The sequence below is a fragment of the Lissotriton vulgaris genome, chromosome 6 (assembly GCF_964263255.1).
Source record: "Lissotriton vulgaris chromosome 6, aLisVul1.2, whole genome shotgun sequence".
NCBI classification, from domain to species: domain Eukaryota; kingdom Metazoa; phylum Chordata; class Amphibia; order Caudata; family Salamandridae; genus Lissotriton; species Lissotriton vulgaris.
This window is the reverse complement of record NC_141694.1, coordinates 1,461,672,296-1,461,699,839: the sequence shown is the minus strand read 5'-3', so window position 1 is coordinate 1,461,699,839 and position 27,544 is coordinate 1,461,672,296. Positions and strand designations below refer to the sequence as shown.

Sequence of the window (27,544 nt, the reverse complement as noted above, 5' to 3'; positions counted from 1 at the left end):
CACCTCCCATGTGAAATCATAAAAGCATCACACTATCAATGGAAGAAAAGAAAAATGTTTTCAATCACCCCCCCCCCCCCCCCCCCCCCCACCATATCTCTTTCCTACCACTGCTGCTGATGTTTTTGGAGTTGTGTCTTGAAAGAGCTTGGCGCTATTTTAGTCTGTTGTGTCACTTATTCTTCCTTGTGCTGGTTTTTTGTTGCTATGTTGTTCAGATCAACGTCGTGGTACACAAACACTATTTTAATAAGTTGTGAGAGAAATGAATACACACAGTCGTATTCCGCGCAAAAACATGTGTAAAGTGGCCAGTGCGCCGCTGCTTGTAGAACTGTGGACCAGTTCTAATTAAATCCGTTTGTTTTGATAAAGAAGTTTTGGGAAGGAGCGCGGCTGGGATTCTTTTTTCACCAGAGCTGAATTCACAGCCAGGTTTTCAGACCTGAATCTTACTTCCAAATGCAGCCCGCGATAAGGAGTAACATCTGTTTTCCGTTGAGCCCTACAAGCAGCCGCCGCATGGGGCCGAGAGCCCACGCAGCCCGCGTGAAGCCATTGTTCGTCTTTCTTTCATTGTCCTAGCGCGGGCCAGTTTCTAACTCGCCAACTAGCCAAAAGCTGAAAAACATCCCACAGTGGCCTCGTTTTGTGAATCCGAGGGCTGCGCAGGCGGGATCTCTCAGACCTCTAGATGTGTGCAGAGCAGCAGACTGCCATGCCAAGGGCTGTGCTGATGCTAAAAATATCACTTGGATTGACTGGCAGGTCTGCTTCTCCCTAGCCTTGAATGATTCTATTTTCTGTGCTAGCAAAGCATGTGCATTTTGCGCAGTGACTCTGTGGTTGGCTGTGCATCATTTTAGTTTGAGGAGGGATTGCAATGTTTTATGATTATTTATTTCTATAGCGCGGATTTACATGGATATTATTGCATGTGATGTTAGAGTTTTGTATGCAAAGTATAGGAAACGGTATATTCGTGCACTACATATGAGGTATGAATAAATACTTTATTTTTAAATGGAGATTATATTTTACTTTCGTGGGTGTGTGTGTGTGTGTGCGTGCTTTATGGGAAAGGTACTACACAAAGTAAGAGTGAGGCAACTGGTCAATCTGTTGTTGTGGTATCATATGTTGGCGCGTATGACCGCTAAAGATTGTAGAGATGAGAATGTTAATGAGGAAAAGGAATCAGTCATTTATTGTTGCATGACTCTAGATCAGTGGAGAGAAGAGGTAGTAGTGAGATGATGAGGACAGAGTAACCAATCCTAAAGTGGCCACTGGAGAAGGGTGAGATCCAAGACTCTAATGTTTATTCAGTGAGCTGGAAACAGAAGATCCAGATGTTATGAGGCCATTAAGTTGGGAGTAGAGATTCAGGTGGTGTTAAATAGAGCCAGTAGAAGATTATTTTTTAGGTGGGCTTTGAATTACCCTTCTGCAACCTTTTGCTGGCATTTGCCCATTTCCACATTTATTTAAATATTTAGTGGGGACGTGTCCTTTATTGGCCCTTGAAATAAATATCAGGCATTTTATGTGGTGTTGGAGCCACCTAATTGATCTTTTTTCTCATTTGCATTCTACAGCCTTCTTGGAGCAGAGATCACGACGACACAGCATCAACACGCTCAGGGGGAACACCGGGGCCCTCCAGTGGAGGTCATACGTCACATAGTGGGGACAACAGCAGTGAACAAGGTAGGATGGTTGTTATCCATGTTTGTTTCTTTTTTAACTGAACAACGTCCCTGGGTAAATGTTTGACTCTGGACAAATGTATATAACATCTTGTGGAAAAAGGTGCAGCTTGTGAATTATTTTGTATATCCTCTAAGCAATGGAAGTAGTTCCATTTGCATAGTTTTAATTCAAGTCTGGAATGCAAGAGTAGTAGTTAGTTTCCACATATTCAACATGCTGTATTGTATCTAGCAGGCTTTCAAAAGGTGCTGACCTTTTGGTGGTAATTATTTTTCATATTGGATGAGTTGGAAGTGCTTTACGGTGTGAAACATCTAGCAATAAATACTGCTTGTTAAAGTACAAATGCTTCACAGTTCTTCTGTAGAACTGATATGATGAAAAGTTACATTAAAATAGTCTCTAAAGTTTGGTTGTTGTATTCGTCCAAGAAAGAAATATTTGTGGTTTTGGATTTATAAGTACCAATATGGTTTTGTGTATGTTATTTAGTGGTCTCAGAGCTTGAAGAAGGGAGTTGTGTGGACACAACCTTTAGACTCGTTATGTTGCTCCAGTAAGAGGCCAATGGAAATACGTGTTAATGTAAGACCAATTCATGTAGTAGTGCTAACTAAATTATATAACAAAGGAAAGGAAATGTATGCGGAGTTGAAAGGAAAACTAGATGTATTGTTATATGATAAATTGTAAATTATGTGGCACATGTGTAACATTTTATAGTTAAACACTCATTGCAGCTCAAGGTATCCTAATGATGTAGAAATATGTTGTTTTGTAAAAATAGCTAACTAAACACACTTAGCAGATTTTACATATATTGGTATTTAATAACAGTAAGGTCATGATTACAATGTTGGGCGGCAAGTCTCCGACCAGCGGGCGGGGTTCTCAGCCCGACATGATAGGTTTAAAGTCCGACCGCCGCATTAGGATTACGGAGGTCGGAGTATAAACCTGCGAAGGGGATTCCAACGTGACTCCGATGGGCTCAAGGATGCTGCCGGTCATTCGGGAACACTTCATAATCCCTTGTGGACAGCGTTTCTGCCGTTGGGATCATGATGGCACTTTCCGATAGCAGTTCCATGTCGGCTTTACGGACATGGAACTGCTGTCGGAAAGTGTCTTTGGGGGTCACTAGCAGAGCTGCATCCCTCTGTGGTCTCCCCATACTGCTCTGGAGGGAACCTATGGTGCTCCCCTCAACATCCCTGCACCACGTGGCAGGCACCCTGAGATGTCTGCAATGCGGTGCAGGGATGTTTACAAACTTCCATTTTTCAATGGGAGCTAGTACTGTGGGCGTTTTCAGCCCACCGCACAAGCTCCAATTGGTAAGTGGAAGTTTCCGACCGTACTATATGCGGTCACATCCTAACCGGGTTGCAGGAACCGCTGATCTATGGTCAGGCGGTTCCTTCAGTGCAACGGTTGCATCTGTCCGACATTGTAATCAGGGCCTAGTTGATTTTGTCTTGCATGGTCTCCCAAGAGTGGTATTTTATTAACACAGCACGTTCTACCTCTCAGAGTAAAATAGTTAATGTAAAACATATAAAATATTGCGCTCAGCGGAATAGAAGCCTGATATACACACTTTTTGTAATAAAATGTTTTAATCTATTCTGTCCATCACAGCTTTGTTTAAAAATTACCTCCAGTTTAGGGTTTACTCTGTGTTCCTGATGTAGGTTCTCTTGAACCACCATGATGCATTAAGTAACGGTCCTACAGAAGCATCACATGTGCTACTTATATTTTATACACGTGCCTCCCAAAGAGACATTTTAGGATTTAAGACACCAGACTTCAAAAGCATTTTTCTAGTCTCTCAGTTGGGCATGATAACACCACCTGCATAAATATGAACTCTCTAAATGCTTGTATGCAGCAATCAACAACTGAAAGGTGACTACGTACTTTTTTTTTTTACAGCTTGTAGCAAAGTATACCCTCGCATGCAGTAATATCTTAACCTATTTCAGTTAGAAAACCTTTTTTGTTGCATATTGCGAGTTATGGTGCAGTTGAGGGACAATGTGGCTAGTGCTGCAAATCCATATTTATAGGGGACATATAATGACTGCTTTGTCCGACAAGAGTGGTACTGCCTTTTGATTACGTTAGATTAAGGAATGGTCAAGTGTATGCATATCTATCTATCTATCTTATCTATCTATCTATCTATCTATCTATCTATCTATCTATCTATCTATCTATCTCGCATACAAATACACACACACACAAACATCACAGATGTTGCTTGCATAGCAAACTATCATAATGATTCCCTCTGAAGGCAGATGCTAACATCAATCAATAACACGTCTGTTATCGACCACAAAAAGATAAAAGACAAAGGTGACTTCCATAATTTGAATATGTGATGTTCAGATTCTCAGGGAGCTCTACAGTGGATGCTTTCTTTCACAGAGCTATAATAAATACTGGTTAGTTGTGGACATGTTTCATTTAATTGTGTTTTTCATTTCTGTGACTGATTAGCAGTGGAGATTCTTTATGCATTCCACCCAAAGATTATAATATAAAAAGAACTACTTTTAAAACAAACCTTTCCAAATCAGTTGATAAATAAACTTACTTAAGTGGCTAATTGGTCCACAAATAAACCATACTGTTTCACAATCATCCATGAATTTGAGAAGTAGCCGTGCTTTTCACTTCAAAGTGGAGTAGGCAGTTGAGGCAAGTCTTAGTAATGCTGTTCAAAACAATATATATATATATATATATATATATATATATATATATATATATATATATATATATATATATATATATATATATATATATATTTACTTAATTTAAAGAAAAAGAAAGGCCTGACATTAGCAAATATATAATTTTGGTGGGGAACCAAAAAGTTTTTTATTGTCATTCCTCGTGGATTATGCTGCAAAACGTAGTCAGTCATCCGGCATAATGTGAATAACCACAGAAACAAAAGATAAAATCCTCCTGTTATTGTATATTTATTTGTCTAGCTCTCCATATTCCTACTCCTGATACTTGGCTGGCATTAGGGCTAGACTATGTGTGTAAGTGATGACTAGCTCATGTTCTGCATCCATAGGAAGATAGCGAGCCGACACTTGTCCGTGCCCCCACCTTTCGGATTCATCCTAAGTATAGCCAAACAGGCTGTCATCACAGGACTAACTTTCTGGCCTAGTTCATTTTAATAAGGAGATTAAGCAATCATGTCTTGTGGTCAGCCCCTCTGACATCACTTTAACATGCCCACTACCCATACAAATGAATGAACTTTTATGTTTATATTGGAATTGCCTAAAGAAAGTATTCTATGTAATAACCTACACACCACAAAACACCTGGTCATTGCTCTATGAAAGAATACTTGTGAAAAGCAAAATATAATGGCTTCACTGGTACACCATGAATTACAGTTAATTCTACATAAGATCAATGCTGTGCATGGGGCAGCTTTCTTCTTCTCTGATCTAGTGACTGTTATGTATCTGTCAATGAAGTTAAAAGTTATTCTATCAAAGGTGAGAGACTTAAAACAGGCAGTCAGGACAGTAGACCCCATTCAGGATTCTTTTGTGCAAATAAATTACAATTTATTACGTAAAGCACAGTCATCAAAAGCAATTTCTAACTGGTATTAACTTTAGACGATTCTAAAGGCTCACAAGATTGCAAAAGGTCCAGGAGTCAGGCCCAGCCAGGGGTCATAGTAGCTCCAGCCAGGAGTCATAGTAGCTGGCTTGTGAACTTGCTATCTGTAGAGGGCAGACGTTTGTTTGGGGGAAGTGGTTGAAGCCAGATGAGATGGACGTCTCTCCACTTCCACTCAAGATAAATTGAGTGGAGACTTTCCTATGCGAACTTGCCTGAGTAGCAAGCTGTGACTGCCTGTACTTCAGTGTGTAAATTAAGCCTGCCTCAAATCTCACATAACCTAAACATTTTAAAAGCATACGACCATTCCCCTCTCCCTTCTGTCACTGTTTAAAAAAAAATCCGATTTTTTTCCTGCCTGGTTTTAAATTGACTTTTTGTATCCTTAGCGGCAGATGTTTTTTGCTTAAAGGTAGCCTAATACTCCATTTTAATAGAACATGTAAAAACTTGTAATTTCACTTGTAGAATAGATCAGCACATAGGGTGCATTAATTGTTATTGATAGTTATAGATTGTTTTTTGTGCCTGTTCTATTTATTTTGAAGGAGAAATATAGAAATGTTGGTTGAAGCTACAAAGTCTTCTTTGAGCGGCACTGGGAGGGCATTGTCTTTGTATTTTTTTTGTTTAAAATGATTCCCTTTCTGAATGTTGAGTAAGACTGACAGAATTCGAAACATTTCAGACGCTTGGTTGTTTAAGGAAAGGTTGCTGACTCCACATCACAAGAGAGGCTTGTAAATAGAGGCCTGCAATAGTAAACTGTCTCAGAGCTGTGGCAGAAACCGAGGACCTCCTGACCTCTGGCTTTAACAGGAAAATGATATTTAGCAGAAGTTCAAGGGGCCTCTTTTCGGTATGTGTGTGTGTGTGTGCCTGCGTATAATACACGTGTGTGCATATGAAGCTAATTTTCACACAGGTCTGTGATACTTCATGTTTGACCTCCCCTTTCTGATACAGCATTGCATTTTCTGAAAGCGTCACTGGAAAATATATTTGTTAAATAATACGGTCACAGTTGTGGGCCGCATTTTCCTGCCTCTGCGCGAGCTCCGCCTGCTGATAGGCAGAAATGCAATTGCATTTGTGATTGGGGGGGATCTCCGGGCAGTTGTTTCAAGACTGAAGCCAGCAGGCCGAGCTGGCTGGATGGAAAGGGGCGGGCGCGAGCCACCGCATTATGTTCCAGATCACCGAACAACGATTTCTTTACCGGCTCTCCTCGTTGCACGGAGCTGTAAGAGCAGGCGCAGGCATTTGGAGCCTTCAGAGGGCTGATGACTAATGGGGTAGTTGGAAGGCGCTCCTCGATTGGACGTCTTAATGAGCATATTTTAGCGCAGAGTTTGTGCTGCAGTTCCCCCGTGACCTTTGCCCTTTATTGACCGAGCTGACACTTCATTTTTCACATACTTCCAATTATGGCGCAGCTTAAGTGTTGCTCTACCGCTTTATATATTTTTTTTGTTGCCCATGGACAGCGCTGGAGCAGCTTAGGCCATGGAAGATATTTTAATTTGCAAAAGCAGCCATTCTGCTTTAGAATGTAACCTGAAACTGCTGCCAGGCCTCCAGTGTGGAAGTTGTCGTGCAGAGAGAGGGTAGCAGTTTCCATTTCTCCGCCTGTGAAGGCTCTGAGGCACACGCATTTTGTGTACAATGTGAATCTCAAGTCGTAAGAGTGCCTTTCCATTTCTGAGTTTAAATTTACAGGGGGCCACAGGTTGCAGTGATCTCTGTTTGACTTCGTTTTCTTAATTAGCTTCTCTCACTTACTGCTGTCTTTGTATTTTGAGTACGACAATTTGTTTAATCGATGAAAAGAGGTGACAGACTTCTATTAATATATATGTAAAATGTTTACAGCTGGAATTGTATTTTGGGTACGACAGTTTGGTTAATCGCGGAAAAGACATGAGAGGCTATATGTGAATGTTTTCAGTGACATACCACAATGAACGCCAATCTGCTTTTAAAAAAAATATTTATGATCACTTGCAAATAGGATTATTGTTTCCTTTCCATATTTATTATGTCCACATATTGAAGCATAGGTTTGTGGTGATCTTATTGGTACAAAAAGCATACTCTTTCCACAAAAAAGAGGGACACACAGTGGCATATATGAGTGCAAAAGACTTACTTGACATATTAGTGTAGTTAAGGATTGTGCCACTTGCAGTGTGTATTACTTAGGTCTAAGATGTATACCTGTCTGTTCTCAAAGCAAACAGGCTGCTTCTGGCTTTCTACTCTTGCCCTTTTGTGTTCAGGTGTTTGCCACTCCGCTGCGTGCTTTGCAATTGTGTCAGTCTCCTGTTGCAACATGAGGTCACTTGGATAAGCCACATCTCATGGAGACTGTACAGTACCATATTTTAAATTACTAGTTATTCAGCGATTTATTTAGGTTTATGGCATCATTGACAAAATGAGGAGCCTCCTCCCCCCATCTTTCTTTGTATGCAGAGATGGATTTTGTAGCCTTCGGATAGTTACAAAAAAGCAAAAGTGTTTACAACATTTGGGGCCAAAAATGAAGAGTTTTTTTTCTAACTGGGAAGTGAAAAGTGGCACGCAAAGCAGCAAACTATTGTATTCCAATAAATGCTGTCTCAAAAAACTCTTCAATGTTTCGATATTTGCTGTTTTTTGTTGGTTAATGGCGCAGAGTCTTGAGACACATGTGTGAACTTCATTAAGAACCCAAAAGTTGTTTGTGTACATTGATGTACTTTGAGCTCATAAAATAGAGATCTGTTCAGAACTGACACCAGAACAAGCCGGAAATGACCCAATCCTCAATTTGATATCTCAGTTTCTGATGCTCAATCCTCAGTGCCTTTCCTTCTCTGTAGCAGGCATTATACAGCAATGTAAACAAAACTGGACTGATGATTCCCCAAATGCACCCTAAGTTATTTCCTGGAGAAAGCTGTGCCTTGAGCTTATTGTCACAAAAGCCTTCAATTTCCAGGGGAACTTAGTATTTTGAAAGCGGTCTTTTAGAATCAGTTGCACACTTGATGATTGTTCAGTGAGATGAAGTGAAGGTTAAAACATTCATGCTTGTTTAATAGAAAGTTTCTACTGTGTGCAGGTTGTGTGTGGCACATGAGCATGTGCATGTAACTTTCCAGGGTACATGATCTGTTTATCCTTGTATAATTTACCTCATAGTTCATTGACCTGGATTGCTACCTCTTCATCTGTTAATAAAGTCCTAGGTAGATTGATACAACCTATCATACAGGCTGCTTTGTCCTACATTAAGCCGTATGTATGCTGGACGTAGTACTGCCTTTCAAAGTAGATTGAAAGGGGCAGTTTGATGTGCAGGTAAAACTGTTAAAGACTTTTTGTTATGTTCACTTATTTGCATCAACTGAAAATGTAAGCCGTAGCTTATTATTGACGGGCAGTTGAGAAGATTGTTAGCATGCCCATAGTTATCCTCGTTGAGGAATTTGATTAATCAAAAAACATTAATGTGACTGTTCCTTAGTATATGTTCCAAAAAAAGGTCGTTTAAAAAAGCATGGCTGATATAAGCATGGCTGATATAAGTATGCTTCTTCTAATCTTGCTTATTGTTTTTATGCACAATTTCACAATTTACAACAAGAATGTGTGAAATATGCTCAATAGTTTGTCGGACAGTGCAGTTAACATCATGGATTGTTAGTCACTAGCCCTTTCACCTTTGGAATTGTTTGCCTCATCTCTGTTAGAAAATACCCATGGCGTATACCTGTGTTAAAGTTTACTATTCTTATTCTCTGGCCCAACTGCTTGTGCCATGACCCTTCAGATAGTCACCATTGGTGAAAGCTATAGGTTCTTGCGGGTATTAATAACGTGTGGTATTAGTTCATTTTCAAAACAGATGCAAAGTTGTTACTCAGATCTGGGGCAGGGCTTACAGCAGATGTCTGGAGTGAGTTTGATCTCCTCACAAGAGCATGGCAATGGCAAGGTTTATACAAATGTAATTTTTTTTTATGGGAGACGCACCATAAAGTGAGACACCATGAAAGAAACTATGAATTTCCAATAGTGAATGTGTGCCACCATCTTATTTTTCCTGGCTTTAAAAGCACAATGCTCGTTTGTTACTGTTGATTTAGCATGATTTATATGGCACACAACCTGAATAAAGCTCTTTCAAGTCGTATTATTATTCCAATCTTTAAGGATTCCAAACTTGTTTTAAACTGGACAGCACCTAACCAGGAAAGTGAGACCAGTCACTTTAAATCCTCCCTATGATGCAGCCTGTCTCACATCATGCTTGCACATTTTGCATTATTATAGTTTGTGGATTTTGTTTGGAATATGTGTATTTATTACCATAAACACTCCACAGATTATATTGTTTGGTACCGTAGCTCTTCGTCACAGAAGTCCACTAGCATTCTTACATTATTGCCTGTCACATTGTACAGCCCTCCGACACAGTAATTGCAAGATATATTTTTACTACACTATGCTAATAAAAGAACATGCAAAAGGCAGACTGTCTCTTTAGCAAGGTGACCTCTGTTTCCAAGTAACTGCTTTACTTATGAGCTGATTAAAAAACTACAAAAGTGAGCTTTTCATTCTTCACATGTATTGATGGTAAAAGGAGCTGTTCTGTGAGAAGAATTCATGATCATTTTTAGAGCCATTGATTAGCTGAAGAGCTACTGTCATCAGTTGACATTGACTCATAGCAATTTGTCAGAACCTTAGAAGGTCAGTTAGTGGAAGCCTCAAGTTGTCTTTGATTAACCTTTTCTGATGCTACTCACATGTGATCGGTTTTGACTAGATCTAATGCTCAATTGAAATGGACGGGAGCATCAGCGAAGAGGACCGAACCTCCTGTAGCTTTACTTTGTAATATGCATTGAACTTCACTTTCAGCTTAATGCCATTTGGCTTTTTCCATAGAGCGGATTTTTTTTACTGTCCTCCTGATTATGCAGTGTTTATATGTTTAGACTGATGATCTCACTGCCACACAACCATTAACACAACTAGCCACTTAAAAACAAACCTCAAGAGGACCTGAACAATAGTGACATGCATAATTTTACATTCTCAGTGCAATACTAAATAGTGCCCTTTTTTACTTCTTTGGAATAACGTGGTGTGCTTACTTTCTGTTAAAACTTTTCATTCATAATAGCAAACCTGATCAATTAAAATTATACTTTGTGTTTATGTTGCCTGCTATAGGGCTGAGTACTGCCCACCAGTTTTGTTAAAGGAGAGTACCACATACAGATTTGCTCAAATGAAAGCTATTTGATTACGAAAAGTTTGAATTCCGCGTGAACTTCCATTTCTCTAAATGAAAACAAGTATTCTTCTGTAATACCTCCTGTGCCTCACGATAATTGGGATTATGATAGATCTTGAAAAGCTGTGTAACTCCCTTCTCCCTTTGACCTGTTTTAGCAACAGCAGACAGGACTGGAGGAGAGAATCTCTAGGATTTTTTTTTTACAAGTCAGACGTATGGCTATATACTGCTTTAAAGAAAAAAAAGATGACTGACCATTTACCATTTGCCTTAAGTGTTTTCTTAGAGGACAACATGTTTAGGCTTGGTTTCCCTTATTTGGAATATCACTGTAAACCTATATTTTTGTTGGTCAAATCATTAAACAAAAATATCCTTACAGTTCAACATAGGAGTAAGATATCTTTATTCATCATTTATCTTAGGCACATCTATCTTTGGTGATGTTTTTCAAAATGTTTTTTTTTTATTTTAGTTCCTGGGACATTCATTCAACAACAATTGAAAATATTCTACAAGTTAATAAAAACAATCATAAGTAAACTCCGTAAATTTTTAAGATGTAATACTCCATCTTTTTGTTGAGTGTTTCTTTACACTTCAACTCCTAACTAAAAGTGCTTTGATGAGTTCTACAAGGTAAAAAATAAAAATTTAGATATGTATATATGCATATTCAGCGGCACAAATATAGCAGTATCAATAGTCTGACGTTTTTGAGCCTCAAAGTGATACTAAAAACATGAAGACATCTGTGGTTGCCATTTAGGAGTCTCTTTCTCATAGATTCCGGATCTGTCGAGATTCGCTCACTTAAATAAAAAGTCGGACTAGGTAAAATCTGCTAGTATGGCCAATTTTCTGCAGTCAAAAGGTTAGTATTTTGCATGGAATCAATGGGGTCTTCAAAGTATAACTAATCAAAAAAAAAACACAAAACACAAAGGTGGATTTTTTGGGGTATGGCAATTCCAACCCTGAAATAACACATACATCTTCAGAAAAAGTTTCCTTATGTGTGGTTCAAAGCCAATAAAACAATTGGGGGAGAACCACCAGGATTAATGATGGTGTGGGAAGTTGCTTACAAATAGTTTCTCAGTGGAAGAAAAGAAAGAAAATATAAGTCTGACAAACTAAATATTTTAGAATGTATGCTCTGCTGACAATAGGCGCATGGGTAGAGAGGACAGATAGTCATGGAAATATATGACTTGCATTGATTTCATTGAGCAATACTCTTTGAGCTTTTTGTGAATCCTCTGCAGGTGGTAGTATATTCAAGTACTAGAATAAACATTATGATGATGATAAAAAGTTTTGATTTTAACAATAAAGTTGATGTATTAGCTCAAGTATCGTTAAGCATCAGCAGTTTATAATGTGAGTTTTTACACCTGAATTGTCTGCTGCACAATTAGTATGCTTGTCCTGGCAAATCCATGCCTCAAAACAGCCTTGGATGGAGCTGATACGTCCAGAACACTGATGATGTTGGGAATCACGGAGAGAAGGCTGGCCTGGCTCAGGATCTCAGGCTTCAAACCAGAGGTACAGCACATCATTCTAAACACCCCGTTAAATGGGGAGACACTGTTTGGGGCGCCGGTGGATGAAAAGCTCACTCAGCTCAAGAAAAACGAAACTGCAAGGTTCATGGGAGCCTTACGATTCAGGGGGATGAGAAAGGGTACCCCGACACGGAGACCGAACCGAAGAAGGGTAAACCAGTCAGGAACGTCACACCAAACATTCCAGCAGTCCCACCAGGGCGACAGCCAAACACAATAGAGACAGCAAAAACAAACCTGGCACTACCAGCCAAGGGACCAGTCCTTTCACGGGAGGGCGAATGGACGTGGACAAAATAAAAGAGGGGGCCAACAACCCACCTCGAAGTGACTCCGTCACGCAATACGTGCCCACCCACACAACACCTCCTAGGGTGGAGCACAACAAGACCAACAGAGGGTTACACGGACCAAACATCAACGAACATGTAACACCAGTAGGAGGCAGGCTAAGTCATTTCTTCCGGGAGTTGAAGAAGATAACCACAGACAAATGGATACTCAACATCATACAGTTCGCATACTGCATAGAACTGGAAAAGACACCACCAAACAAGAAACCAAAAAGGAAGGTGCAGTCAGCAAAGGAGCTAGAGCTACTTCAAAAGGAAGCAAAGGAACTCCTCCAAAAGGAGGCCATCGAACCAGTACCACACAGAGAAAGGAACACAGGAGTGTACTCAACCTACTTCCTGGTACCAAAGGTGGACGAAACACTGAGACCCATCCTGTACCTAAGGTTCCTAAACAAGTACACCAAAAACACAAAAGTTCAAGATCACTTCCCTACAAGAGGTCATTCCCGATAAGGGACGGGGACTTCATGGCACCATAGACCTCAAAGATGCCTACCTGCACATCCCAATGAACAGGCAGCACAAACATCTACTAAGATTTACCATCAACAAAGAACACTACCAGTTCACAGCCCTAGCCTTCAGACAAAAATCCGCGCCAAGGGTCTTCACCAGGTGCCTCGCAGCAATGGCAGTGCACCTAAGGAGGGAAGGGATCCACGTATACCCTTGCCTGGATGACTGGCTAATAAAGGCAAGTTCGCACAGAACATGCAAAGAACACGCATGACGCATGACAAGTACACTGATGGACCTGGCATTCTCCATTCACTGGGGGTAATCCTCAATGGAAACAGAACAAGTGAAGATCTTCCTAGGAGCACAGATCAACACCATACAGAGCAGGGTGTTCCCCAGCGACAAGAGAACACTGGCCCTGCTGAAAGAGACGCGCCTCTACCAGAAGGGGCGAGCTCTGACAGTGAGGACAGCGAGCAAGATCATGGGCATGATGGCCTCCTGCATACATCTGGTCCCAAATATACGGCTCCACATGAGACCATTCCAGGAATGGCTGCAAGAACAATGGTCACAAGCTATAGGAAGTTGGGAAGATCTAGTGCTTGTAACGCACACAGTTTTGGAGGAGATATTGTGGTGGAACAAGGAGAACATAACAGAGGTGAAGCCTTTAACACCACCAACCCCAACGGTGACCATCACCACAGATGCATCCCAGAAGGGATGGGGAGCACACATGAGCAAGCTCAGGGTGAGGGGTCTGTGGACTCCAGCGGATGCGGTCAAACACATCAACTACCTGGAACTATAGACCGTGTTCCTCGCCCTGAAGGCCTTCCATAAAAGACTGTACAACCAGAGAGTGTTGATCCAGACAGACAACACAACAACGATGTTCTACATCAACAAGCAGGGAGGAACACAATCAGCCGCTCTATCGAACCTAGCTCAGGAGATATGGAGATGGGCCATCCCACTCAAAATAGATCTGCTAGCCATACACCTACCAGGGAAGGACAATGTGGAAGCAGACTGGCTCAGCAGACAGACATCGGCATCCCACGAGTGGGAGCTCAATACCCAGGAAACGCAAAGGCTATTAAGAAGGTGGGGAACACCGACAATAGACCTATTTGCAGCACACCAGAATGCAAAATGCCGAAACTTCGCATCCAGGCAACCAGGGGAAGGATCCCTGGGGAATGCCCTATGGATAAGCTGGTCTAAAACATTTGCTTACTCTTTCCCCCCCCCCCGATACCACTGATACCCAGGGTACTCAACAAGTGCAGAACCAGCAACATGATACTGATACTGGTGACACCACAGTGGGCCAGGCAGACCTGGTACTCACAGATAATGGAAGTGGCACAGGGTGCACCCCACAAGTTCGGAAAGAGGAAAGACTTACTCTCCAAACAAAACGAAGAGGTACTACACCCAGAGCCAGAGAGCCTCAGCCTAGCAGCATGGCTCCTGAAGACATAGAGTTTGCACATCTAATGTTACCTGACAGCACACTGCGGGTGATACGAGAAGCAAGGAGACCTAGCACACAAAGGTGCTATGTGGCAAAATGGAAGAGGTTCACACAATGGTGCATCAAGAAGAAGCTACACAAGATGACAAGGGAATCAATGGTGCTAAGATATCTCACGCACCTGCTGAAAGCAAAACTAAGTTCATCCTCGCTAAGAGTACACTTAGCAGCGATAGTAGCCTACACAAGAGGAGAAACAGGGAAGAGCTTCTTTACATCACATATAGTGAAGAGATTCCTGGAAGGGGCAAAGAGGATCGCACCACCAAAGAGGATGCCACCACCGGCACGGAACCTTAATTTAGTCCTAACAGAGCTCATGAAAGTGCCCTGTGAACCCATTCATAAGGCCTCCCTAAAAATGCTGACAATGAAAACAGCATTCTTGGTGGCAATCACCTAGCTGCGCAGGGTGAGCTAGCTACAGGTGCTAACACTACAAGAACCCTACATCCAAATACACAATGATAGGGTGGTGATGAGAACTGACCCACACTTTATGCCAAAGGTGGTGTCAAGGTTCCACGTCAACCAGACAGTACAAATACCAAGCTTCCTTCAGAAACCGACCACAAGCGCAGAGAGGGCACTACACACTCTGGACGCTAGAAGAGCAGTAATGCACTACATAGAAAGAACTAAAGAGCACAGGAAAACAAAGCAGTTCTTTCTGTACTTCGCAAGCAGTTTCCTGGGTAGACCAGTAACAAAGGGTACCATTGCACGATGGAGTGCGCAAACTATACAATTCTACCACAGACAGGCAGGCCAAGAACTAGCAGAAGGGGCACGAGCCAACTCTACCAGGAAAAAGGGAGCAACAATAGCCTTCCTGGCTAACACACCCATTCAGGACAGATGCCTGGCTGCAACATGGGCTTCAGTGCACACGTTCACAAGCACTACTGTGTGGATATACAAATGAACAAGGATGCACAAGTAGGACAGAAGGTGCTTCAACATATATTCAACAACCAAAGCTCATCTTCCACCCAGCCGCCACAAACATAACAAACCGCTACAAAGTCTATGCACAGCATAGTGAATTCAGAAAGATTCACGCTGCAAAACGAATAGTTTCTTACCTGTCGGTGTAGTTTTGCAGCTTGAAGATCTTTCTGGATTCACTAGCGAACCCACCCACCTCCGCCAGAAAGATGAGGCAGGAGAAGAAGGTGGTAATACAAGGGCAACATAGAAACAGACACCTTAAAGGACAAAGCGAGAAAAAATCACTTACTTGAAAAAGAAATAGAGAACATTGCCAAAGGATTCACAAACAGAACACAAAAACAAGAAAAAAGGGCCGACGTCACAGGAAGCACACCAAAAGGTGGGACGTCGACGCCCACCTGGGCTACAAAAAAAAAGAAAAGACTACGATTCCGGACCCAACCACTAGACCGCGGAATAATGCACAGAATAGTGAATCCAGAAAGATCTTCAAGCTGCAAAACTACACTGACAGGTAAAAAACTATTCGATATAAACCAAAACAAATTAAATTTGGTTTTAGTGCTGTTCTTGGCAAGGTCATTTGGCCATTTTAAATGAATATGCTTCATCAACTTCCTTTAGGTTTTCACTGCAAACATGAAATCATTTCTGTTTGTAGATGGAGATTGTGAATGCCATTTACCTGGGAAAGGTCACTTGAGTCTGAGATGCACATTATTTGTTATCGAGTTGTTATTATATTGCTCCATGACCAAGTGAGAAGACACCATTATGAGCTCATATAATTGTTTTCAGATTCATGCAGTATGCGGTTGACAAATGTTCTCATAGTAGAATAGTTATTTAGCACATAAATATCATCCAACAATCTGCACATGGCAGTATTTGTTCCCCACTTACATATCCACATTTTTGTTTGTCATAGATCCTTATATTCCTACTAGTTGTTCACTGTAGTAGTTCTAGAAAAGCGGAACTAGCTTTTGTTTGCACTTCTACCTTCTCAACGAGTTTATGGCAATATTAATTCCTGAACAGACAGACAATTGCTTCCATAAATGAACACGCTCAGCTTGTAATTGCTGGAATAGGATTGCTTGGACACCTTCCGATTGCCGTCTTCCCAAGGATAGCATTCGATTCACCTCCCAGTAGAAAGGAGCTGACAGCCCTTGTGTTTATTGCACAGTTGAATGCCAGTAGCAATTGCAGCTAAAGATAAACGAAAATGGAAGTCCTTGTTGACACTGAACTTTGAACTTGATATTTGAATTAGATATTTGGCATGACGGCTCTATTGCCAGTGTGCTGATAAGGACAGTAAACAGTAATTTAAAAAAATGAATAACTTATCAGAAAAAATGCTTCAGTGCTGTGGGTAATTACAACATGCTATAACTCCCTTTGCATAACTTACTTGGTTTACCTTGTTTTAGACTGTGGGAAAATAAAACATATTTTTGACTATTGACATTCACGCCGTAGACACAGACAGACACGTACGCACATAGACACAAACTTGCATAATGGGCCTTGTATGTATTTTGCATTATGGTTTGAAAAAAGACTGCCTTCCTGCATTTCACTTTTTATGGTTGCACATATGTTGTCTGTTCAAGCTTTTCTGGTGATGTCATTTGATTTCAAATGTCATATTTACAGAAACTCTCTCCAGAGAACACTTGTCCCTTTTAGCACATGTGAATTTGTCAAAGGTTCTCAAAACATTTTGGAAAAGCTATTTGATTGAAGCAAAATTAAAAATTCTTCTACTGCAGTTAAGCAAGAAAACTTTAATAAGATATTTCTCTTTTATCTTATAGCAGCCAATTCAATCTTATCACTGCTTTGAAATTAGGGGCTAATGCTACATTTTGATGAAGACTTATTACTAAATATCAGTACAGTAAGTTTGTTGTATTCTGGAAATACGTAATGCTCCACAAATGTATTAAGCTTCGTACTTTCTTCAAAATTGTTCTGGAAGCAAAATCGTGAACAAACACAAACAAGGACAGAGTCACAAATGTAAGTGGCACTAGAGATGGCAAAAAAGTATAATCTTTTATGGATTTTAAAACCATAAATTGCACAGAGGACATTCCACATATCTTCTGCTGTATTCATTTGGGGTTAGTAGGAGTTCACATGAAAACTAGAGGGACAGCCCATAAATTTGTAGACACACCTAATACTACTACTGTGAGATTTAGGAGTAGGTAATTTATTAGGTTGGTAGCGGAAGAAAACAGTCTGATATATGTTGTTAGGGGTATCAAGACAGATGCTTTGCACCAGATGAAAATATTTTCCCTCTGGATAACAAAATAAAGAGTTGAACTGCAAATGCACGTTTTTCCACTTCATATTGGAAAATCTTCATGTGTAAAGTTTTCCAAGTAAGGATGATCCTGGACATTTTTAATTTTCTTGATTAGTCCTTAGATACTTTTTGACTGCCCAGAGATTCAGAAAGTAAACTTTAATGTACAAGCCACACTTTTGAGTATATTTTCAGTATACCTTTAACAACTTTTTTCCTGATTCTCAAAGCACTAAAAGGTGCACCAGGCAAAGATATGATCTTCATATTTAATATTCAGAGAGAGTTAGGGGAAACGTGATGCTTCACTTGTTTTTTGTTTCTTTACATTTCCTTGCGAAGTATTATTTTTTTGCTCGAGCCACCTTAAAAACATGTGCTACTCAAACCCTTGTTTATACTTTTAGTATCACTTAAGTCGTGACTTGCAAGGAGGTGCAGTACAGGTATGTTTCTGGATACCTACAGCATGTTGATTTAGTGGGTGTTGGCACCATTTGCATTTACCACTCTCCTGACACACCCCTGACAATGCCAATATGTACAAATCCACACACTGCAATCCATTCTTTTTGTGCATCTAAAAATCGTGAGATCCCAACTGTGACTCAGTACCTGTGACGTTGCATGTGCACTTGTCAACTTTTCCACATTACTTTAATTTCTTTATGAAAATCTACTGTAAATTAGACCCAGAATGGTGAGACACTGTCATCACTGAATTCATTTTTGTGATCTGTACTTAACATATTTATTAGATACAGTACAGAGCTGTGGTTGTCATATTGGCACTTTACACCAAGCCACTTATTAAATCCATATTTCAAACTTAAGCAAATGATTTAATAAATAAAGTTTTCTTATACTATGTTGATAAAATGAGATTAGGAAATCTGGCTGCTGCATGAAAGGAACAAAACAAAAATACTAATAGCCAACAGCATGATTACATTCCTTCAAAGTGATCAGTGTTATGAAACGTAAGCCGAATTTATAGTTAGGTGGACAGGATACTCCCTTACAAATACGTAGAATGGCCTGTCCACCGTATTATAAGTGGACTATATCCTATGGCACTTGTAATATGACCAATGGGTTTATCCATCACATTTGCGATGAAGTATGCCGCCCGCCAAACTCTATATTAATTAAGCTTTTGGTGCTTCACAATGAAAGTTAGAAAATGGCTTGTCTCATATGTTTTATTACTGGTATGGTTCAGCACCTGGCTCTATGCCTTCATAAATCATACGAGAACCTTGTTGTGAGGATAGACAAGTGGCCTGATTTACATGTCTTTCTAAAAAAGAGTGAGTAATACCTGCACTGACAATGTAAACATGTTAGAACTTGAGTACATATGATTTGCCTTGATGTACAAATAGGGTTCCATGCCATGTTTTAGTTTTTTGTGTTGCAAAAATAATTGCCAGCCATTCATCTGTCCTTCTGCACTCTATCCTCAATATCCTTCAATCCTGCTGCATTTTTAACCCTTTCCCAAGAGCTCTGAAGTAACTAAAAGGAGACCTGGGGCCCTTTGCCTTGTGAAATCTCATGAACAATTAATAAATAATTGTATGGGTACAGGCTCAGTTCTGTACAAGACAAACATTACCTTTTAGATTTTTGTATTAATAATGACCAAGTTCATCAAAACTTCATAATCAAAACTCTGCAAATTTAGGAGAAAAATCCGGGCACTGTGATATTTCACCATCCACTTCTTAGTCTCATTGTCAGAAAATTGCAGATTTTCCTGAACTAGGGTGTAAGAGGTCACAACTGATTGACTGATTGCAGGAGTGGCAGGAAGGAACTTGATTAAGTGAGGAAAAAGGGTAACTGTTTCCAAAGTAAATAAAAGCCTCCGACGTTTTATTTACCTGTTTTAGTAGAGCTAATCCTTTTAGCTTATTTGAGTACCTGATGGCAAGATAATATCAGTTTCGATCAACATATGGGTTTGTACTACTTGAACCTCTCTCTATTGTTGTGTATCAGCGTTTATACTGGAATGATTTAGATGCTTCTGTCCTATTTAAACTTTGCCTTGGTACCTCTGACCGATGGATAACCAATGGAAATCCCTATCAAGAAACTGATTAATACGGAAAAGTGCTGTTATTATGAATTAAGGGCGCATTATTGAAAAAATCCTCACACAGAGAATGCAACGCGCTTCCACCAAGCAGTGTTCATGCAAAACATGCAAAAACATTCATGATGTCCTTTTATGAAACTTACTTTTAGTGTTATTTGGCTTTTGAAGTATATTTGGCTTTTATGCCTTTATAATAGAACATTCGAATCCAGAGCAAGTATATAATGCAGTCAACGTGCAACAAAATACAATACATCAAGGAAATAATTCAATGCGCCATAAGGTCCAGTACTGGAACATTTTCCTTTTTTTGTTTTGTTTTTTAGAGGTGTCTGTTATAGAAACAACTTCCTTTTGGTTTAAGCAATGTAACTCACTGGCGCAGTGCCCTGTCAATGCTTTATATGCTCATACTTCTGTGTTCATTTTTCAAAAAATAAATAAATAAACATCAGACTGTAGCCGAAATTTAAATCTGAATTTTATGATTAGGAATATCGGGGCATATTATCAAGAAAGGGCCTTACATTATCGTCGCTTTCATCGGCAGGAAACTGCCGATAAAGCGGCGATAATGGGTTTGATAATATGCTCTATGAATTTCATTCGAAGCACATGTTAGATGTGAAGACATGTAACATGGGCTTCGATTGGAATTCATAGAGCATATTATCAAGCCCTTATCGCCGCTTTATCGGCAGTTTCCTGCCGATAAAAGTGGCGATAATTTAAGGCCCTATCTTGATAATATGCCCCATCATTTGTTTCTGAGTCACGAGTTTCAAAAGCATCAAGCAAATTTTAGCTTGCAAAGAGGATAAAGAGTAAACTATCGTCTGCAAGTTTACCATATGCCAGACTGGCGATAATGTTCAGGATGAAATTTACCCCATGCCACACGTTGTTCCACTTTAAGAAAAGTCAACAAAAACAAAGGTTTGAGAAAACGTAATTATAAATGAGCATGAAACAACACTGCAAAAATCGAACTAGTGGATTTGCTGTAGGCTTATTGACTATATGTAGCTGTCATAACTTATTCTGTCATGTATTGTTTGTAGTTAATTATTTTTGCATTTATCGAAACTAGGCGGCCTGGAAATTGATTTCTGTCTTGGAAAACATGCAGTGTGAAATGCTTAAAGCATGAACAAAATGCTGGGTTGGTATACCTAAATTCAAACCAGTCAAAATGTATTGCACCGTGTGTTTTGCAGGAAGCTCAGTTTCTACAATTTAATTTGAGAGTGTTTGACCGATTTATTTGTAACCAGGACCACTTCACGGGGAGGATTGTTAGTTCCTGCTAAACGAAATAAAAAGCGCAAATGGACAAACTTAGCCAAAAAAAACCAATGTAGAGGTGGAAGTTTTGTGTTAACAACTGGTGAAAAGTTTGACCTTTGCGTGACCTTGGCCAAACAATCCCCCCAAGCGAAAAGCCTTCTTTTGACATCGATACTTGTTTTTTCAGGGAGTGGGACTGGCAGTGATGGGGTCACGAAGGATAGTGAAAAAAAAGTCAATATAAGTTACCGAGCCAGAAACCACAAAAATACAAAATAAGCATTACCTCTTGAATTTTGATATTTCCAGTATAATTACTCTCGTAGTAATCGTTTTTAAGTGTTAAGGAATATACTACACTTTTTATTTAACATTGTTAAATGGTAGTATGACAGACACCATTGTCAAAGACTGTGCACTTTCAAGCGTAGCAAGATATATGCTGTAACTCACCAAATTGAACAACTGAGCTGAGTTCCCTGATGGAAACATTTGATAAACTAAAATAAAAGAACTGGTAACAAGAGTGCCAGGCTCCCTATCGTCTGTTCCCACTCTTTGTTTTCATATGGTTTTTTTTCACAGGAACAAATACATTTGAGTAAATACAAGCAAAATAGCCCTGGTAGCTCATATCATGCAAACACACATGCTCACACGTCAGCCTTGGCAGGAAGCTGGGAAGGTCTGTTCCATACCATTTCCATTGCATCTTTATCTACTCGGTTCATTGTTTGTCTCAGAGTACTTAAAACCTCAACTTCCCAACTAAAAGCTTCCTGTTTTGCCTGTTTTCAAGTTCTGTTTCTTTAAAAAAGCAGCCTTATTAAGAAGTCTGCACTGAAACAGAATGGATGCATGATTAACTCGTTTTTACCAAAATAAGGTGTATATACAGTTAAGCAACACTTTAGAGTTAATTGTTTTTGTTACTTTGTCAAGCTCTTATGTTGTGTGAATTTGGTTTCTACTATCAACTGCCTTAAATGGATTGTGTTTGGGACTTTCCTCAAACAGATATTTCCTGAACTAAAGTCCAATCTCAAAACCCATATACATTACAATATTTGCCGTCTTGCCTGCCATGAGCAGAATTACTTGGAAGGATAACTTTGCCTTCCACCTAGAACTTAGTGTGCTGCCCTAGTTAATGCCTGCCTTATGATGTTCATTTTTGCTAAGGAAAGAAGTAAGACATTCTTGTGTATCATACTGGAGGCTTGCTTTACAATCCTGGTTTTTCAAGGTTAAGAGAAATGTGAAGTAACATGAGGGTAATCCCTTGTTTTCATGGTGCTCTTCATAGTTCACTTCTACCATTTAAAAGTGCTGTAAATAACAGATTATTCTATGACAACTTTAATGGCTCTCAATGTGCCACTGTTATTAATGATTAAAGGCTACTACCTCTAGTTTGCTAGAATTGTAACTCGCTAACTTCAGATCGCAATCGATGTCAGCAAGCAGTGATAACTTGTCTTGTGGGCTACATAATATGTTTGTCAGTCTGCTTCTGCATAATATATAATATGAAGGGCTAACATTTGTGGATTTAAAATTATAAATCCTCTGGTCTCTTGTGAATCAGCCTATACATTATAGGCATTATCATCAGTACTGCACTTCTTGTTGACATGAGACACTACAAGTGTGGTCTTCCTGCACTAGTTGCACTGCTCATGTATAATGGGGTACTAAATGCTCTGCAGCACTGTGGTAATTTTAGAGCACCTTGCAACCCGGACAAAGTTAACCCCTCACCTGCTACTCCTGTCATTGTGCACAAAAGGGTGCAAGCTATTTAGGGGGTTGACATGTCCTATGAAGTTTGGTGGAATGAGTGGGATGATGCAGACCATGCAGGTGTTTGTAATGTGGCCCAAGCACTTGGTTTTTGGTAAAAGACTGTCATAAGGGGCAGGGATGTCAAGGGGGGTGTGCCACACAGAAGGGAGCAAGAAAACACATGCACTTCCTTGGAGTGTTGAATAAAAACAAAAACATAGTTCTCAGAATATAAGCATTAGAATGAAATAAGTGTTTAATTCATGAGATAGGGCAAAGAAATGCTTCAGTGGCAGGACAGACAGAAAATAGTAAGGGAAATATTTGAATAAGAAGTAGGCAAATGAGACAGACAAGAAAACAAACTGTCTAATGAAGACAAGAGACTGTCCCAAAACCCACCATACACATATATTTTATTATATTAAAGACAATGGGGAAGATTACGATGCGGCCCGTAAAACCTGTGACCTGCGATCTGAGTTTTTAGTGCTGCATCGTAATGGGCCATGCTATTTGCTTTCCGACCACCTCATTATGTTGGAGGCGGTCGGAAAGGGAAACCGTCCGGTTTCTGATGGGCTCAGAGAGCTCATCCGCCAGTCGCAAGCCAGCAAGTAATCTCAAGGGCGGGTCTTTCCACCCTTGAGATTAGGGTCACAGTTTCCTACATGGTTTCCATGCCGGCCAGTCCGACATGTAAACCATGTTGGAAAGCGTGTTTGGGGAGGCCCCCAGCAGGGCCCCCTTTGGTGCACGGCATCCATTTGGAAGTGCCCCCCTGTTGATCCCTGCACCTCGTGGCAGGCACCATAGTGAAATACAGGAATGCGACCGAACAGTGTTCGGTCACATCCTAATAGGGCAGTCGGGTCAGCCGACCGGGTGTCGGTCGGTCCCAGGACCGAGTTAGTGTCGGGCGAAGAAATTCCACCCAACATGAAATCAGGGCCTAAATGTCTTGAACAGCAGGCATTTAAAGCTGTCTGTAGACAAGATATTAATAAAAAAAGGGCCTACAGTTCTCCAAGCTAAGTACCTAAAGATTGAATGGTCTCCCCTTTTGAATTCGGTGTCATCTACTCCATTAGATTTTGAAATGGCCACTTAATTTCTTATCTTTCAAATAGGAAGCCTATTATAGGTGTTTGCGTGTTTGCTCTCACCCGACAACACCTGGGAAAAAAACAATAGTTTGTGGCCTTTTGTTTATAAATTCTTTTTTTTCATTTATTTAGCTGTATGCTGATTGAAATTACAGTGGGTACCATTGTTCTTCATCACTTATTTGTTACTGCTTTATTATTGTCTATTGATTGTTTTTAATAGCCAGTGCAGCATACAGAGATGATGGACCTCCGGGTCCTTGGTCTATAGGGAGAGGATCCTGAGTACCCCACGTAAGGTGTTGTGGAGAGCTGCCTGTTGCCTGTTATGTAAAAGTGTTGTCTTTCTGCTATTAATACACTTTTTCAGTAATTGTATTATTAATGCAGGAAAATGGCTTCCATTTAGATGTGTAACACTCTTAAGGTCCTGTCTTCAAGCTTATACTATTTGAAGGCACGTAATGGGCAGTATCTGGGGTGTAACAACTTAGCACATATTGTAAATCCAATTGTTGGTAGAGACTATTCCCCAAACATTTCATATGTAATAGACCAGTGAGGGCCACAACCCATAGTTATTTAGTCTTTTCTTGAGCGAATGCCATTTACTACATACCGAGTTTGTTTGGCCATGCCAGGAAGGTAATGTTCAAATTAAGATTGTATATAGAAGATATATCTTCTTGTCTGCAATATATTTGTATCGTACAGTGTAGTGCTGCTCATGATTAGTCAAACATTCATTCTCATGGGACATTTCAGAAGTACTGTCAGCGATTCTGGGGAGAAAGAGTTTGTAGCTTTGTCAATCTTCCATTTCAATGGACATGGAATTTGCTAAAACTGCCATCAGCTCCGAATATCTGTGAGTATATACATTCTCTTATATTATCATTAGAGAGGCGGGTGATCTCTGGGGTAAAACATCATAGTCTATTATTTTTAGTTAGTGTTGCAGCTGGGGGCAACAAAGTTCTGTAAATAAACTTTAATCTTACACAAAGACAGTAGGAAAAGGACCCTCTTAGGTTTGTAATATAGGGGTTTTGTTTGCCTTGAAAATGAATTGTGCTTGATGCTTTCATTTCAGATATTTCGGATCTTGACAAAAATGTTTTGTTTTACGTTTCTAAGTTGTCCATGTATGTAGCCTGCCATTTTTTTTGTTGAGCCAGTACCTCATTTCCTTTGGGAGGGTCTTTCTGGTTTCACTTCATAAGTGGCTTTCTGTGCATTTGAGCAACGTTCTATGTGTTATAGTCATAAGACTACTCTACTTCATATACTTTATTATTACCATCATAAATTCATATAAGTAAGATCACACCCAGCAAGAAATGGAGCCCAGATCTTAGTTTTAGTAAGCTCGCATCTTAGTGTGTCCATTAACATGCAGCAATGGGCATGGTTCACCCATTTCTGAAAAGCATGTGATATCATTTCAGCTCATTCAATGTACCCTTGCCAGTAAAACACCAAATTATGTGAGGCAAAGTTACTTGGTTTCCGGCCTTTTGTGATGCTAAAGATTGTGATATGACTTGACTGTTCAGTGTACTTCCCAGCAATTTTATTTATACACTGGAGCACCATATTCTATTCCTTTGTCAACAAACCAAGTGTTGTTTGTTGATGTTTGGTGGTTTCTCTCTCAAACAATCTATTAAATAGCTGTACAGAGTAAATGGATTTTTCCTTGAAACATACATGTGTCAGCTCTGCATCCTAGTACTAACTTTGCCAGGATCCTTTGTGAACTCTTCTATTGCAAGGAGTCTTGCAAATGCTCTTAGTGCCTCCTTGCTCGCCTGAGGTTTCTCCCCAAAAATACTTTGATAATCAGGCCATGCTGGTTCCGCCTTAGTGATGATCAAATGTATTCATGTAGATATTTGTATGTATTTAAACCTAGACTCTTCCCTTCTGGTTTTTGCTAAACTGTGTGCAACTAACGAATTGCAGCCCCTTACCTCGAGTAGATCCCAGGCCTGTAATATTACTGCCTCATCCAATGGGAGACTAAGAATATTGTGAAGAGAAAAATGCGGTACCTGGAAAATGTCACAATACAAAGTGTTTGCCCTCCTAGGAATACCAGCCACTTTTCAATCATATAAGCAAGGATTCCATATTGTACTAATTTAGAAAAAAATAGGTTTCTAAATGTATACAAACACATCGTAGCATAAATGTGATTTGATTCTTACATGCCATAAATCAAAGTTTCTGATACCAGCCTGCCCACCTACAAACAGGTCATCTGCCTAGTTGGATATCCCAAAAATATAATTGTAGATGTGGGAAGGGCTAAAGGCCTTTAAGCAAGTATCAACAGATTTTTTTTTACATGATTTTATTATGCGTTAGTCTAATTAAAACTAATTAACATAGATTCTGTTCTGACTAGACATTGTTTGATTTGTGGGATGGTATCAAATAAAAACACACATTTTGATAGCATGCCATTTTTATGACATTAGCCCTACGAATGACTATTAGCAAAAGTTGGTTCCACCTTCTCAGTTTTTCTTTTAGACTAAGCATCAATATGTTAATATTAACCTCTACCGGTTGCTTAAAATCCTCCGTGATCAACACCTAAATGTCCAGTAACAGTTTTTATAAAATTATAGTAAAAATCAGGGTTCAGCACATTATCTCTGTTTTATCCTTATTAACTGGGTAGCAAAAAGAAGATCCAAAGTTAGCCTGGACCTCTTTAAAATGTAACTAAGAAAGAACAGGGTTTACTTTATAGCGAATAATGAAGTATAATATTGCACACAAAACAGTTCTAACCACTTATTGTGAAGGATATCATTGATTCTAATACTTTGCTCCAGAGGCGCTTTATAAAGTAAAATAACCTAGGAGAAAGAAGCCAAGACTCTCTTCTTCAATGCCTGATATAAAACTTATATATCAATTTTCCATTCACTACTTCATAGAATTGACTGTAAGTGAAGCTTTGGCTGTAAAGAAAACAATGTTTTTAAATGTTCAATAGATTACCTAATGCAGTAGCCGAATAAAGGCGTATTAATTGTGATTCTTAAACCTACATTGACTTCGCATTAAAAGAAATACAATGAAAGCTGTATGGGTTCTGTGACTGGACCATATACTCATTGGACTTACTAGAATCCGTAGGTAACGCATTGACATCAAAACAAATTATCTATTGTTTGTGTTCAAAGCATCTGTGGGGCATTCTACAGCCTTCATTCGCTCTTTAACTGTGCAATAATATGTGTGTTGAAACTGCTGATTTTATAGTTACATTTGCATCTATGTTTTGTGAAGTTCGTGCTATTATGAATGTGCCTGTTAGAACACACAAAAAGTTAAAGAAAAGTCAGGTAAACAAACTGA

General features: G+C 39.7%; 1 protein-coding gene across 2 annotated transcripts in view; it reads left to right on the top strand.

Annotated features, from left to right (window-relative positions):
* MEIS1 (Meis homeobox 1) overlaps positions 1-27,544 on the top strand; it is a 162,194-nt gene that overhangs the window by 36,508 nt on the left and 98,142 nt on the right. For both annotated transcript variants that reach the window (XM_086927589.1, XM_086927588.1), the window contains exon 7: positions 1,599-1,710. In XM_086927589.1, coding sequence (XP_086783715.1) covers positions 1,599-1,710 — 112 coding nt within the window. The remainder of the gene's footprint in view (positions 1-1,598; positions 1,711-27,544) is intronic.